The sequence below is a fragment of the Bufo gargarizans genome, chromosome 5 (assembly GCF_014858855.1).
Source record: "Bufo gargarizans isolate SCDJY-AF-19 chromosome 5, ASM1485885v1, whole genome shotgun sequence".
Classification (NCBI taxonomy): domain Eukaryota; kingdom Metazoa; phylum Chordata; class Amphibia; order Anura; family Bufonidae; genus Bufo; species Bufo gargarizans.
Genome location: NC_058084.1, coordinates 207,710,325 through 207,725,965, shown reverse-complemented (window position 1 = coordinate 207,725,965; position 15,641 = coordinate 207,710,325). Strand labels below are relative to the sequence as shown.

Sequence of the window (15,641 nt, the reverse complement as noted above, 5' to 3'; positions counted from 1 at the left end):
TCCGTCCCTCAGGATGCATCAGGATGTCTTCTGTTCAGTCTTTTTGACTGATCAGGCTTTTCAGAAAAACGTGGCATGCAGTATTTTTACCTCCGGCCAAAAATCCTGAACACTTTGACTGAACGCCGGATCCGGCCTTTTTCCCATTGACTTGCATTAACGCCGGATCCGGCGCCGTGTGTTCAGTCAAAACTGATACGGCTTTTGCATGTTAAACCCGAAAAATAGGAAAAAAAAGTTCAAGTCCATAAATGGCGGATCCGTTTTTTCCAATGCATTTTTCCATTGTGATCAAAAGCCTGATCAGGATTCAAATGTAATCAGTTTTCACACGTTTTTCCGGATCCGGCGGGCAGTTCCGGTGTCAGAATTGAAGCCCGGATTCAAACAACGCTAGTGTGAAAGTATGATGTTGCTGGGATCGAGCAAAGTTTGCCTGAGCGCTGGTGACAGTGAATCATTGGTGGATTAGTGGGGTTGGGGGGCTATAAGTGCCCAGGCTCCAGGGGCTGGTTTGCCTGTTTGCCTCACCTGCCCTGGGAGCCTGGACCAGTTTGTTCCTCACCCCCAGCCCAAATTTTGTCTGTAAAGTCGAGGTCTGTGCAGGGTAGTTGATATAGTCATCCCGGGATGGGATGGACTCTGATGTATTGCTGGTTTAAACAAGTCTGAGTTTATGACTAGGCTCATGGTGTTTATATGGTTCATATTTTGAGTATATTAAAGTTGGTTTGAGTTTAAATAAACAGGCCTCGGCTTATCTCCACTCTCTAGTCTCGTGTTTTTATTGCATTAAGGTTCTATTAAATAAAATACAAAATGAAAATTTTTTATTATGTGTTTGGAAGCATGTGCCATATATTGCCATGGTAGAACATGTCCTATTCTTGTCCGTTTTGTGGACAAGGATTGGAAATTTCTACAGAAGTAAAAAAATAAATGGTGGCATGCACTCGGCTGGGAACCGACTTTTAGCATATCCACCATTTACAGACAATAAAACACTTACAACCATTTACATGAGCCCTAATATGTATATTTACTCATATTCCTAGGTCCAGTGATAATTTTTTTAAATATATTTAATTAACAAATCCCCACCCCTTAGAAAAAAATAAACCTATACTTACCTGACTGTTGTCTTTCGTCTCCCCTGGTTACGGGCACCGTTCTTCTCAGGAATCGCGGTGGCAGCGCGTGCGCAGACGTCTTCTTTTCTTCTCCCGTCCGGCTGCGTGCTGTACTGTACGCGCACGCCGAGTACGCGCATGCGCCCTGGTGACTTCTTCCTGGCAAGTATACTATACTGGCCAGGAAGAAGTCACCAGAGCGCATGCGCGAACTCGGCGTGCACGTTCAGTACAGCGTGCGGCCCGGCTGGGAGAAGACATCAATGAAGATGGAGCCTGCCCTCTGCCGAAACCAGGAAGTGGACGGCATGCCGGGACCAGGTAAGTATAAACCTGCGTCTTGAGAAAACCCCTTTAAGTGATTTGCTTGTGTGAAGATTGGTGCTTATCTTATTAAACAATACCACAATGGCCCAGTTGACCCAACATCTGGTATTAGCATAATTAAATTGGATAAAAAAATAGATGTTCCTATCACCACACAGCCTCCCAGATACAGCGGAGCCGAAAAGTCATCCTTTATCAAATACAGAAGGATCAGAACAATATGGGATACAACTCACACAATAAGATATATAATGCACGCTACAAGATAGGCCGTCTATCTGTAGCAGGTCCGATTCTACCTAAGCCCCACTAAAGTGAAAGGAGAGAGCAGCACAACGTCGGCCACTTCCTCCTTTTCTGGCTGTGTGTGACAGGGTCCCTTTCTTGGAAATTTTGGAAATTTTACTGCAAATGTTGCTGACATTCCACAGTGGATTTCAGTGCGGATTTACCAAAGATCTAACCCGACGCATTGCAAACAGTGAAATATACAGTGGAAATCTGTAGCATAAATTAAACCAATCAGATTCTATCTTTTATTTTGGACAGCTCTTTGGAAAATGAAATTAGGAATCTGATTGGTTGCTATGGGCAACTAAGCCAGTTCTACTTTACACCAGTTTGATAAATGACCCCCTTAATTCTTCTCTGTACCAATCCTGATTCCTATTCGTTTTGAATGTGTACTCTTTGTGGAAGCTTCCATGCTAATTTTTTTTAGACAATGTATAAGAAACTGGTCATACTAAAATCTTGTTACTGTGATAGTTTGTTAGATCGCTACTTATTGGCACCAAAAGAAAAGTCCACCGGAATCTGTGTAAATTCAGATGTAGCAAATGGACTTGAGGGCATGGGTGGGCATATTACACCTCAAATCTGTCATTACACTCCCTAACTTACTACTGGTAGGGCAGCTTTTAAATGCCATAGTGATTAGGGGCCTTTCTAGTGACAAGTATATTGTAGTCTCCAGTCAGTCAAGAAAGGGTTAATACTTGGGAGTCGGGACCACTGTGGCTGACTTCACAGTTAAAGTGCATGAGGTAGGTATCAATAATAAGCCCCTGTAGTAACTATGGCAACTATGTGCTGCTGATGTCATAGATGCATAAGTCTATGACATAAAGGACCCACAGATGAAGGTTCCATAACAGAAGGACAAACGGCCATTTGCAGAGCAATGCTTGGTGTGTCTGGAGACCTGGAGCTTCACCATCTGTAGAGGGAGGAAGGGGACGCCCGCCTAGCGTGCATGCGGCATCCTCCCTGTTTTTTAAAGGGCAAGGATTTTGAAAGGTGGGTACATTGCTTCAAAATACTGGGATGGTAGGGAAGACAAAGAATTTGAGCCATAATTTCGGAGCGACAGCTACTACTTTGCTCCTGGTTTTCTAACATGACCTCTCCACTGTGGTGAAGTAAATAGGAGGCTGCTCAGATGCAGCTTGTTACCTAAAACCGCCCAAAACCAAACCAGCCCATTGGAGTCTACGGGTCCGTGAAAACCACTTCGTTCTCTCAGTGATATTCACTGACCATTGGTAGGAGCTGTGATTGAAACTAAATTTTCAGCCTAGCAGTGTATATGGAATACAGATGACACATGGAGGGCAAAAAACGGACACACGGATCCTTCACAGACATTTTCACGGATGAAAGACTGACCAGCTTGTCACAGATGTCATCACGGAATAATAAAGAGATCTTATTGTTATTGGGGCATTTATATATCACGGGGCGGCCACCAGCTCTCATTTATCTTCACCACTCTGATACTGCGCAATCAGTGAGGGCAGTGTTAGGCCTCATTCACACATCAGTGTTTGGTCAGTGATTTCCATCAGAGATGGTGAGCCAAAACCAGAAGTGGAGCCTCCACAGAGATAAGGTATAAGGGAAAGATCTGCACCTGTTCTGTGGTTAGAGCCGCACCTGGTTTGGGCTCAAAATCACTGACAGAAATAACTGACGAAAATATTAGAGTGGCAAATGCAATGTGCCGCGAGGTCTACCTTATCTTGCGTGTCCATGCTGTGCTCTCACTGCACTCTCTCACTGAGTTCATTTCATTGGTGCAGAAAACCTGGCTGAATCTGCGCTGAAACCACCTCCCATTGTATTCAATGGGAGGCCAAGCGGCAGTTCATGCAGCCGAGGGTTATTGCCCCCCACAAAGCCGGAGCCGGAGCCTGCTAGTGGTTTAGCTCCATTCAGCGGCAGAAAACACTGCGCAGCGGTTTCTGACGTGGAATACGCAGAGGATTTTGGAGCTGACAAAACCTACCTTTAAAGGGATTGTGTCATTTCAGCAAGTGACATTTGTCATGGTAGGAGAAAGTTAATACAAGGCATACTAATGTATTGTGATTGTCCATATTGCCTCCTTTGCTGGCTAGATTCATTTTTACCACATTATACACTGCTCGTTTCCATGGTTACGACATCCCTGCAATCCATCAGTGGTGGCCGTGCTTGCACACTGTAGAAAAAAACACCAGCCTCTCTGGTGGCTGGTACAGTGGGAGCTTATATAGGCTGGTGCTTTTTCCTATAGAGTGCAAGCACAGCCAACGCTGATGGATTGCAGGGTGGTCGTAGCCATGGAAACGAGCAGTGTATAATGTGATGGAAAAGTGAATCCAGCCAGCAAAGAAGGCAATATGGACAATCACAATACATTAGTAAGTGCCTTGTATTAACTTTCTCTAAAGTGACACAATCCCTTTAAGGCCTCATGCACACAGTCCTGCAATCCAGAGCTGCGGCTTCATACATGTTTTTTTTTTTTTGCGGTGCGGAGAAATCACAGATCCATTCAAGTTGAATAGGTCTCGATTCGTCATGGCCGCCGCACGGACATTGCCCGTGCATTAGGGACCGCAAATTGCAGTCCCCAATGCACAGAACGACCACACAACGGCCGTGTGCATGAGGCCTAAGGCTGAGTTCACATGTATTTTAAGCATCTGTTATGCACATGTTGCCTTCGTTTTAGCCATTTCTGTCTACGATCCGTTATTTTAGACTGCAAAAAAAAATATTATGTAGGAATTTTTTCCCTCTAAAATAACGGATCCCAGACAGATATGGCTAAAAAGGATGCAACATGTGAGCATAACGGATGCTTAAAATACAGAAGAACGGAAAGCTAAACGGTGACGTGAACCTGGCCTAACAGGCGCTCCAGCACTAAGGTCCCGTTGGAGATTGCCACTGCTTAAAAAAAATCTGGATTTCTGTCACCTTTATATACTGCCCTCAGATACGGCAGCACAAATAGGTGACAAACCCCTTTAATTTCTACGTCTCCATGGCATGAAATGTAAAGATTATTTGGATTTCATTCACACTTGACATAAGTGCAGGAATTCATCAAGATTAGTATTTGAAAAGAAAAAGTGATCAGGAAGGTAATGTCCCCTTTAACTCTGATGTTGACATCACCATGGCAACTGCAGTAAACAGACAGCGATTGGTCGGCTTGAATCTAAAAATCATCAGTTGGCTCCTTGGGAGATGAAACTGATTTTATGGTTAGTGATGAATTTTGGAGACACCCGGAGGAGCTGCTTTTACGTCCACTGCTCACGGTGGGCTTTCTGGGGTAAGATACTGAGACATATCTAACTGTTATATTCAGGTGCGGGATATCTCCGTATAAAACTGGTGTGTTTTTAGTAAGCTACAATAAATACAATAAAACAGGAAAAGATGTTTAGCGTTTTCCCTAAATTTGAACGGTTTATTATGTGTCTAGGGAAAATAGGACTTTTGGTCAGGTCTACAACACTTGTGGTGAAGTTACCTAAAGAAAGGCGAAGTATAAAGAATGGCAGACACTGCAGATGATTGCATTAGGGCCTTATTCGCACAGTCAGTGTTTGGTCAGTGATTTCCATCAGTGATTTTGAGCCAAAACCAAGTGCGGGTCCAAAACACAGAACCGGTGCAGATCTTTCCCTTCTACCTTATGTCTGTGTAGGATCCACTCCTGGTTTTGGCTCACAATCACTGATGGAAATCACTGACCAAACACTGACTGTGTGAATGAAGCCTTAAAATGTGAAAATTCTTGGCGTCATTAAACTCATCTCATGTAGTTGCCTGTCAGTGAGGTTCTTCATATGCATTGCGGCTTTAGGCCTCATGCATTCACTTCAATGGGGCCGCAAAAGATGCGGACAGCACTCTGTGTGCTGTCCGCATCCGTGGCTCTGTTCCGCAGACTCGCTAAAAAAATATAACATGTCCTATTCTTGTCCGCGCTTTGCGGACAAAAATAGACATTTATATTGCCGGTGCAAATTGCGCAAAAAACAACACGAGTGACTTCTGTTTTTTGCGGATCCGCGGTTTGCGGACCGCAAAAAAAGGCACGGTGTGCATGAGGCCTTAGCTTGTGAAACCAGCTTTTTTGGATTGAACCCTAAAATGCAAATCTTGCTCTATTACTACAGGAACAGTCATATAAATATCGGTAAAAAACCCTCCCAAAAAGGGTAATTTTTTATTCAGATAGTTGGTTGGGCAGGTATGAGTTAATTTGCATACTCCCCTCCAAGCCTTAGGGTGCCGGTACACAGGTGTAGGGTAAGGAGCAGAAAGTCAGCGCAAATTTCTGTACGGATTTCTGTGCGCTTCTGTAACAAAAAAACGCATTAGAGCAGAGCGGGCGTGATATCCGCCAGGTGCCTTCTGTTTTAAACTGCAGGCACCTGGGACTAATGTAATCGCAATGACCAAGAATAAAAATAAAAAGGTCAGTTTTAATGCATAGGAAACTGTGTAAAAAAGAAAACTAATATAAAACTGTTGCAGAATTGTTTAGTTTTTTATAATTCCACCCCATTTGAAATTTGTTTCCGCTTCCCATTCACATTGTATGTAACTGTAAATGGCGCCATTAGAAAGTACATCTTGTTCTGCAAAAGACAAGGCCTGATACGGCTATGTGAATAAAAAATAAAAATATGCTTGATTCTTTTATTACCTAATTACCCAAATTAGGGTCTCAGTGCACGATTTGGGAATACTTTTTATACTTCTTTTTGCAACCCTTTAAGAATCTCCATTCGGCTGAGACTACATGTACATTTTTTATGTGTCAACAAAATCACAGAAAGTGACAGAATGTTGGAAATTTGTGAGTATCAGAAGTAGCAGTTGTCCAGTTCACTTAGCAAATGAAAGGTGAGGTGTGACAAGTTACAATGGACATCGGGGTCACTCGTTGTTTGATACTAGATTGAGACACGGGGTCCATCCTGATAGACAGTATGTATTAAAGAGTCCAACAACTGCTGGAATATTTATGTCTTGTTTTCTTTTTAATTCAGACACAATCTTCAGTCTCCGCAGTCTTCACAGAGAACCTTCTCACGGACCACAGGAGAAAACATCAACAGGCATTGCATATATTCTCAGTGTATAGTATATTCTTAAAGAGCGTCTGTCAGCATGATCAACCCTATTAAACCAGGCCTGTTGCCTGGTAGGGTTGATCATGCCATTAAAATGATACCTTAGTATCTTTGTATTTAGCAGCATTCCTTAAATATCAGGTTTTTTATTATTATGCAAGTTCGCTCTTTCGACCAGAAGGGGGTGGCCAGAAGCCTTGGAGCTCCGCTTTTGAAATGCCCATCTCCTCTCTGATTGACAGGGCCTGACATCTTGCCTAGCCCAGGATCTTCGTGCCTGTGCTGTGCCTCAGTTCTTGTGGACCTGATCTTCTGCTTCCTGAGCAGATTCCGACAGCACATGCACCGAGACACGTCAGTCCACCCTAAAGTGAAGGCGCCAGGTTCGGTGCCTTCACTTCCAGGTGAAGTCTTGCATCATTGGAGCATGCACTTTCTGGATATGCACTGTTTGAGAAGTGGCAGCAGATCGATGTGCACAAGGGCCGAGTCACCGAGACACAGTCCACGTCCCTGCCACAGCTCTGTTTACTCTGTTTTTATTGCAACATGTCCTCAACATGTCCTCAATATTGGAAAATAGCTGCTGCTGTAAGTAATGTCACTGTCATGTGACTTAGGGCTCATGTGTGACGGCCTTGCCTCTGTTGCGGTCCGCATGCACTACTTTTTTGCTGTGTAGAAGCACGGACAGAAAACCCACGGAAGCACTCTGTAGTGCTTTCATGGGATTCCAATCTGTCCCGATGTCCCGATACCGCACCATATTTTCCGGCGTGTACATACAGTAAGTGCAATCTATATTGTCTATATATAGGGTGAGTGTAGTCTATATAGTGGATGCATAGGGTAAATGTAGTCTATATAGTGGATGTATAGGGTAAGTGTAGTCTACATAGTATGCATATAGGTTAAGCATAGTCTACATAGTGTTAGTGTACTCTATATAGTGTGTACATAGGATAAGTGTAATCTATATTGTGTCTGTATATCAGGTAAGTGCAATCTATATTGTGTCTGTATATCAGGTAAGTGTAATTTATATTGTGTCTGTATATTGGGTAAGTGTCATGTATTTCGTGTATGTATAAGGTAAATGTAGTGTATATAGATAATGTATAGGGTAAGCGTAGTCTATGTAGTATGTATTAGTGTATAAACAGTAAGTGTACGCTATGTGTTGTGTTTATAGAATGTCAGCTTTATAGTTAGTCTGTATATAGGGTACATGTATATAGTGTATGAATAAGGTGTAGTGTAATAGTGTGTATATAGGATAACTGTAGTGTATATAGCGTATGTGTGTAGGATAAGCGTAATCTATATTGTGTCTGTATATCAGGTAAGTGTAATTTATATTGAGTCTGTATATTGGGTAAGTGTAGTGTATTTCGTGTATGTATAAGGTAAATGTAGTGTATATAGATAATGTATAGGGTAAGCGTAGTCTATGTAGTATGTATTAGTGTATAAACAGTCAGTGTACTCTGGGTTGTGTTTATAGAATGTGTCAGCTTTATAGTTAGTCTGTATATAGGGTAAGTGTATATAGTGTATGAATAAGGTGTAGTGTAATAGTGTGTATATAGGATAACCGTAGTGTATATAGCATATGTGTGTAGGATAAGTGTAATCTATAAAGTGTCTGTATATAGAGAAAGTGTAGTGTTTATAGTGTATGTATATGGTAACTTTAATATATGTAGTGTATATAGGGTAAGTATTGTCTATAAACTTTCTATATATGTTAAATGTAGTCTATACAGTATGTACATAGGGGAAGTGTAGTCTACATAGTGTGTGTATATAAGGTAAGTGTAGTCTACATAGTGTGTATGCAGGATAAGTAAATCTTTATAGTGTTTGTGCATAGGGTAAGTGTATATATTGTATTATACGGTAAGTGCAACTATTTTAGTGTATGTGTAGGGTAAGTGTAGTCTATGTAGTGTGTATATAGGATTGGTGTAATCCATATAGCCTTATCCAGTCTGTATACTGGATAAGGCTAGTGTATATAGTGCATGTATAGGGTATATGTAGTTAATATAATGTGAGCATACGGTAAGTGTAGTGCATATAATGTGTATATATGATAATTAATCTACATAGTGTCTGTATATATGGTAAGTGTAGTGTATTTAGTGTATGTATAGTGTATATAGTGTTATATAGGGTAAGTGTAGTGTATATAGTGTATGTGTAGGGTAAGTGTAGTCTACATAGTGTGTACATAGGTATAATCTATATAGTGCGCTTATAGGATAAGTGTAATGAATTTAATGTATGTATATAAGGTAAGTGTAGTATATATAGTGTGTATATAGGGGTAAGCAATTTATATAGTGTCTGCATATAGGATAAATGTAGTGTATATAGTTTATGTATAGGGTAAGTGTATTGTATATAGTATATCTGCATAGTGTAGTCTATGTAGTATGTATATAGCATAAATGTAGTATTTATGTTTTGTATATATGATAAGTGTAATGTTTATATAACTAGTCTGTATATTAGGTATGTGTAGAGTATACAGTAAATGTATAGTGTATATAGTGTTTGTACAGGGTAAGTTTTGTTTAATTTATATATTATCTGTATATAGGGTATGTGTAGTATATATATATATATATATATATATATATATATATATATATATGTTATATGTGGGGTAAGTGCATAGGTTTATATTGTATGTATAGGATACGTGTAATTTATGTAGTGTCTGTATATGGGGTAAGTTTAGTGTATATAGTGTATGTATATGATATGTGTAGTCATTATAGCGTTTCATACGGTAAGTGTAGTGTATATAGTGTGTATATAAGATAATTCATCTATAAAGTGTCTGCATATAGGGTACGTGTAGTATATATAATTTTGTATAGTCTATATAGTGTGTGTGTATAGAGTAAGTGTAGTGTATACAGTTTATGTGTAAGGTAAGTATAGTCTACATAGTGTTTACATAGGATAGGTGTAATCTATAATAGTGTGCTTTTAGGATAAGTGCAATCTATTTAATGTCTGTAAAAAAGGTAAGTGAAAGTATATAGTGTGTATATAGGATAAGTAATCTATATAGTGTCAGCATATAGGATTAATGTAGTGTATATAGTATATTTATAGTGTAGTCTCTGTAGTGTGTATATAGGTGTAATCTTTATACTTAATCTGTATATTGAGTATGTGTAGAGTATATAGTGGATATATTGTGTATATAGTGCTTGTATAGGATGAGTGTCGTCAATATTTAGTGTATAAGGTATGTGTACAGTATATAGTGTATGTATAAGGCAAGTATAATGTATACAGTGTATATTTAGGGTACATGTACTTTATGTACTGTATATATAGAGTAGGAATAGTCTAGTGTACGTTTACGGTAAGTGTAGTCTATATAGTATGTATATCAGGTAAGTGTAATGTAGTATATATATACTGTGCATACACAGGGTAAGTGTGGTGTATATAGTGTATGTGAAAGGTAAGTGTAGTCTATGTATAGGGTAAAGGTATGCAGTGTGTATATAGGATTAGTGTAATTTATATAGTGTCTGTATATAGGTTAAGTGTAGTCTATATAGTGTATGATATCACTTCCTGCGTGATATACATAAAATGTTACACAGTAATAGGAGAAAAGTTCTGTTCTAAATTTTACATTTTAGAAAAATCAAAGTTTGGCCTCCGCCACTTAATGCACCAAAAACAAAAAAGCTTTTCTTCTGCACTGCAAACATTGCATGGTGTACCAGTTGCAATCAATATTGTTATAACATTTCATGGCTTGAATTCTATTTCATATATTAAATTCACATCTGTTTTGTTAGCCCTTTTGCAGTGCTTAATCCCTCCTTGTTTAGGTGGGTCCCTACACTAACACGTTATACATACAACAGGATATATTGAGTGTAACTGGTGTTATCACTTGCAGTGTGCTTTTACATTATTTTATATACAGTAGTTAGTTGGTTTTAGAGAAACACCAATATACTGCTTATCAGTTTGGCTTTTCAAATTAATAGTGCAAATCAGTGTAAATCATGTTATAAAAAAAAATAATAATAAAGAGTCTTAGTGTAGGGACCTATCTGAATGAGGTCGCCTTGACGTGGCAGATGGGCTCACACAATGTCATCAGATTGTGTGCTAAGAACCTCATATTTTTAAAAGTGTGGGTGACAAGATTCTTCTGCGAGTTTTTGAGCTTCTATATGTTAAGGAATTAATCAGTTGTCCATCTTGAAGCATAGACACGTTCATAGAGATAGATGGCATAATTTATTTTTATTAAGGCTACGCCATGAGTGGGCAGCATGGTGGCTCACTGGTTGGCAATGGTGTCTTGCAATGGTGTCAAATCTGACCAATAACAACATCTGCATGGAGTTTGTCTGTTCTCCCTGTGCTTGTGTGGGTTTCCACCAGGTACTCCAGTTTCCTCCTACACTCCAAAGACATACTGATAGGGAACTTAGATTGTGAGCCCCATTAAGGACAGTTGGATGCTAATGTCTGTAAAGAGCTGCGGTATATAGCAGCGCTATATAAGTGTATAAAATAAATAAATAAATTGGGGAGACTTTTTGAAGAGTATGGGTTTCTACTGTAAAATACCAGAAATGCCTTTTCATTCAGACATAAGGTGCAGCAAATAATGACTGTTGGGCTCCACGTTTATCCCTATCTTATATACAGGGTGGTCCACGAAAATGTAGCCCACCTCCAGCGATAGTATGACAAGATGAATGAGCAAGTGGATTGTTATTTTTTTAATTACCCACAAGTCACAAAAGATGCTGAAAGTGGTCCCTGTTCCGGTCTATGCATCTTTGGGCACATCGGATTATGTTGGCCGATACTGCTTGCAGCTCTACAGCAGTGATGCTGCAGAAACAAAAATGTCCTGCTTTTTCCAACAAGATGGGACATCATGCCACACCCCACTGGCACGGATTCATGAACTGTTGATGTAGGAGCAAACTGTGAGCAAGGGGTTATGGCCACCACGTTCCTCAGACTTGTCCTCATGCAATTTTTATCTGTTTGTAAATTCAAAACAGAAAATGTCCGCTAACAATCCACATCCCTGGATGAACTCAAGGAAAATATCATGAACATTATCCGCAACATTACAAGTAGTATCAGCCGACATAATCCGACGTGCCCAAAAATGCATAGATATGAATGGGGACCACTTTCTGCATCGTGTGGCATGTGGGTTATTAAAAAAACAATCCACTTGCTCATTCACTTTGTCATACTATTGCTGGAGACTGTCTACTTTTTCGTGGACCACCCTGTATTACCCCTTCTCAACATAGAGAATAGATACATGATGACCTTTCTATGTGTGTCATTCCTATGCAATGACCTATTTGCGTATATTCTCCTACTAGTGACATCACTGTGTGCATTATTGCTATTTTGTGACATAACTGTGCAAATTATCTACAATATAAAGTGACTTCAACTTTTGCATTATCCTTGTGCATCAGGGAGACCATAATAATCATAAAATTCATGTACTCCAATTGCTGCAGAAGGTGGTTATGATAGAGTGGGGCCCAAGTCAATTTTGCTATGAAGCCCCACGGTTACTTGCTATGCCCCTGGAATGTACATTATATATAGATTCTGCAAGCCGCTACATTCGGTCAGGGAGCTGTCAGAATGACTAGAGCTGCTGCACAGATTCAGGGGGTCATTTACTATACTGAAATACTCCTAAATTAGGCTTATTTCAGGCGCAGATGGCGGGTCAATGCTTAGTTGCTGTTTTAGGCGTAGAAAGTGGATGCACTGAAGTTACGCAGAGGCATGCGCCTCTTCATACCTTCGGTGGATGCCCCGCTAGCTACAGGCTTTTATTGTGACCAGCGTCTAAAACGCCACTCCTAATAAATGTGCCCCTTAATTTCAACAGAACTTAAAGAGAACCTGTCACCTCACCACCTGGTGGCCAGGACTGTGGGAGTGCACATAGGCCAGTGCCTTTTCCTATATTGTGTAAGCACGTCCACCGCTGCTGGATTACAGGGTGGTCATAACCATGGAAATGAGCAGTGTATAATGTGACTGAAAAATGAATCAAGCCAGTAAAGGAGGCAATATGGACAATAACAATACATTAGTAATTGCCTTGTATTAAATTTCTCTACATGATAAATGCCATTTGCTAAAGTGAGACAAGTGTTTTTGCTTAAAGAAAATGTTGTCCTCCTTTTTTATTTTTGTTTGTTTGGATGAATCAATATAAAAGTGTTTTTGTGCTTCAGGGTATTAAACATTGATATTTTTAATTTAACATCGGATAACATGGTCCCCAGCGACCTGGGAGTCCAAGATGCATCCAGACATCGTCCCCATGCTGTTCCCGATCCATATTTCGGTGGTGTTTGTCACTTTCTGACTTTTTCCAATGGACCAGGCACCCTCCCCTCTTCAGAGCAGGGGGTGCCTGGTTGTCTCCCATTGACTTCCATTATACTCGGGTGCTCGGCTGAGCAGACAAATATAGCAATGTGTTCAGGCCGAACACCCAAACACCTGAATACTTTGGTGCTTGATCATCACTAGTTAGCACCAATGCCTTGCAGTGCTGGCGTCTTAGGTTTGAATGCAACCAATGACAACATCTGCATGGAGTTTGTATGTTCTACCCGTGTTTGTGTGGTTTCTTCTAGATGCTATGGTTTCCTTTAACACTTCAAAGACATACTGATAGGGGACTTAGATTGTGAGCACTGTTGGAGACAGCAAGCAATGATAATGTCTGTAAAGTGCTGTGGAATAATTATGCGCTATGCCTTCAGAGAATTAGCATCAAAGAAAGGAATAAAATAACGTCATATTATGAGGAAAGAGTGGAATGTACTGCATAGTATGTATATAATATTACATACTGTAGGTAGAGTACATGGTATGTTTATATAGTATTATATACTGATACGACCAGCAGGTTTACGCCTGCTGTATCATCTTCTCCTGTCTATTTATTTGGGGCAGTTGCTATGCCACGATCTCATAGCTGATCTACAATTTTGGGCCAGGTGATCACTGATACAAACCAGGCTTATTTCTGTTTGGATGTTTTTTTTTTTTTGTTTTAATAGATTTTTATTTTTGGTCTTAGGATAATTTTGAGTCCAGTCCTTGTTTGTGAGTCTTGTAGTTTGTGCCCTTGCTGTTTGAATGTGTCTTGCTTTGATTACAGTTTAATTCTGCTTAGTTTGTCTCTGCATCCTAATGTCCTACAATTGTTCTGTTACAGTCAGTATTGCACAGTAGGATTTTCAATAAGGAGATATTTAGGGACATTTTGGGTCAGTGATGTGATGTTAGAGCCAGTGTTCAGAGACAGATACATGGGAAGATTCAGAGACTGTTAGGGTCAGCTATTGCCTGTTTGTTCATCTTTAGATAACATCATCCTTCAGCTTTGTTACCTGGCCATCATTATCTTCATCTGTATGCTTCATTACCTGACAATCCTCATCATCATCTGTTTACCATTATCATTCAGTTCCTGTGATCTATTGGTGAGTTGCTACTTTTGTTGCCTGCCAGTCGTAAAATATGCTTTGTAGCATTTTGCTTGAGATACTCCATGTCTGTGGTATGACTTTTGTTTCCAATTGATAGTGATTAATTAAACAGAAACACCATTCAAATAATATATACAAAAAATAAGCAAGAACTTTCCGACATATAAGAAAATTTTATTACATAATTTAACATGGCCCTTCATACAATTTACATGCACTATTCTAAAATGCATATTGTTATTTTACTTTAGAGTAGAAGTTACTCATTAGTAGTCCATACTGTACTTCAGATGTATTCTGGTCTGGACAACACCTGCATTTCTACTCCTTCAGTTTTATCTTTGAGGGTGCCAGCAAGATTTCCTGAACTTCGGTCCCTATGAAAAAGAAAGAAAACAATTCATATATATTTGGAATGAATAGATTTAGCAATTTTTGGGGTAATTTACTATACTGAAATACGCCTTAATTACATAGTAACATAGTATATAAGGCAGAAAAAAGACATTTGTCCATCCAGTTCAGCCTGTTATCCTGCAAGTTGATCCAGAGGAAGGCAAAAAAATAATGTCAGATAGAAGCCAATTTTCCACACTTAAGGGGGGAAAAATTCCTTCCCGACTCTAATCAGGCAATCAGAATAACTCCCTGGATCAACGACCCCTCTCTAGTAGCTTTAGGCTGTAATATTATTACACTCCAAAAAATCATCCAAGCACCTCTTGAATTCATTTATTGTACTCACCATCACCACCTCATCAGGCAGAGAGTTTCATAGTCTCACTGCTCTTACTGTAAAGAATCCTTTTCCATATTTGTGTACAAACCTTCTTTCCTCCAGATGCAGAGGGTGTCCCCTCGTCACAGTCACAGTCCTGGGGATAAATAGATGATGGGAGAGATCTCTGTACTGACCCCTGATATATTTATACATAGTAATTAAATCTCCCCTCAGTTGTCCTTTTTCTAAAGTGAATAACCCTAATGTTGATAATCTTTCAGGGTACTGTAGTTGCCCCATTCCAGTTATTACTTTAGTTGCCCTCCTCTGAACCCTCTCCAGCTCTGCTATGTCTGCCTTGTTCACAGGAGCACAGAACTGTACACAGTACTCCATGTGTGGTCCGACTAGTAATTTGTAAAGTGGTAGGACTATGTTCTCATCACGGGCATCTATGCCCCTTTTGATGCAACCCATTATCTTATTGGCC

General features: G+C 39.9%; 1 protein-coding gene across 1 annotated transcript in view; it reads right to left on the bottom strand.

Annotated features, from left to right (window-relative positions):
- Window positions 1-14,716: 14,716 nt before the first annotated feature.
- The window catches only part of NPSR1 (neuropeptide S receptor 1), a 776,755-nt gene continuing 775,830 nt past the window's right edge, over window positions 14,717-15,641 (bottom strand). The window contains exon 9 of the mRNA XM_044294353.1: window positions 14,717-14,807. Within this exon, the coding sequence (XP_044150288.1) occupies window positions 14,717-14,807 (91 nt within the window). The remainder of the gene's footprint in view (window positions 14,808-15,641) is intronic.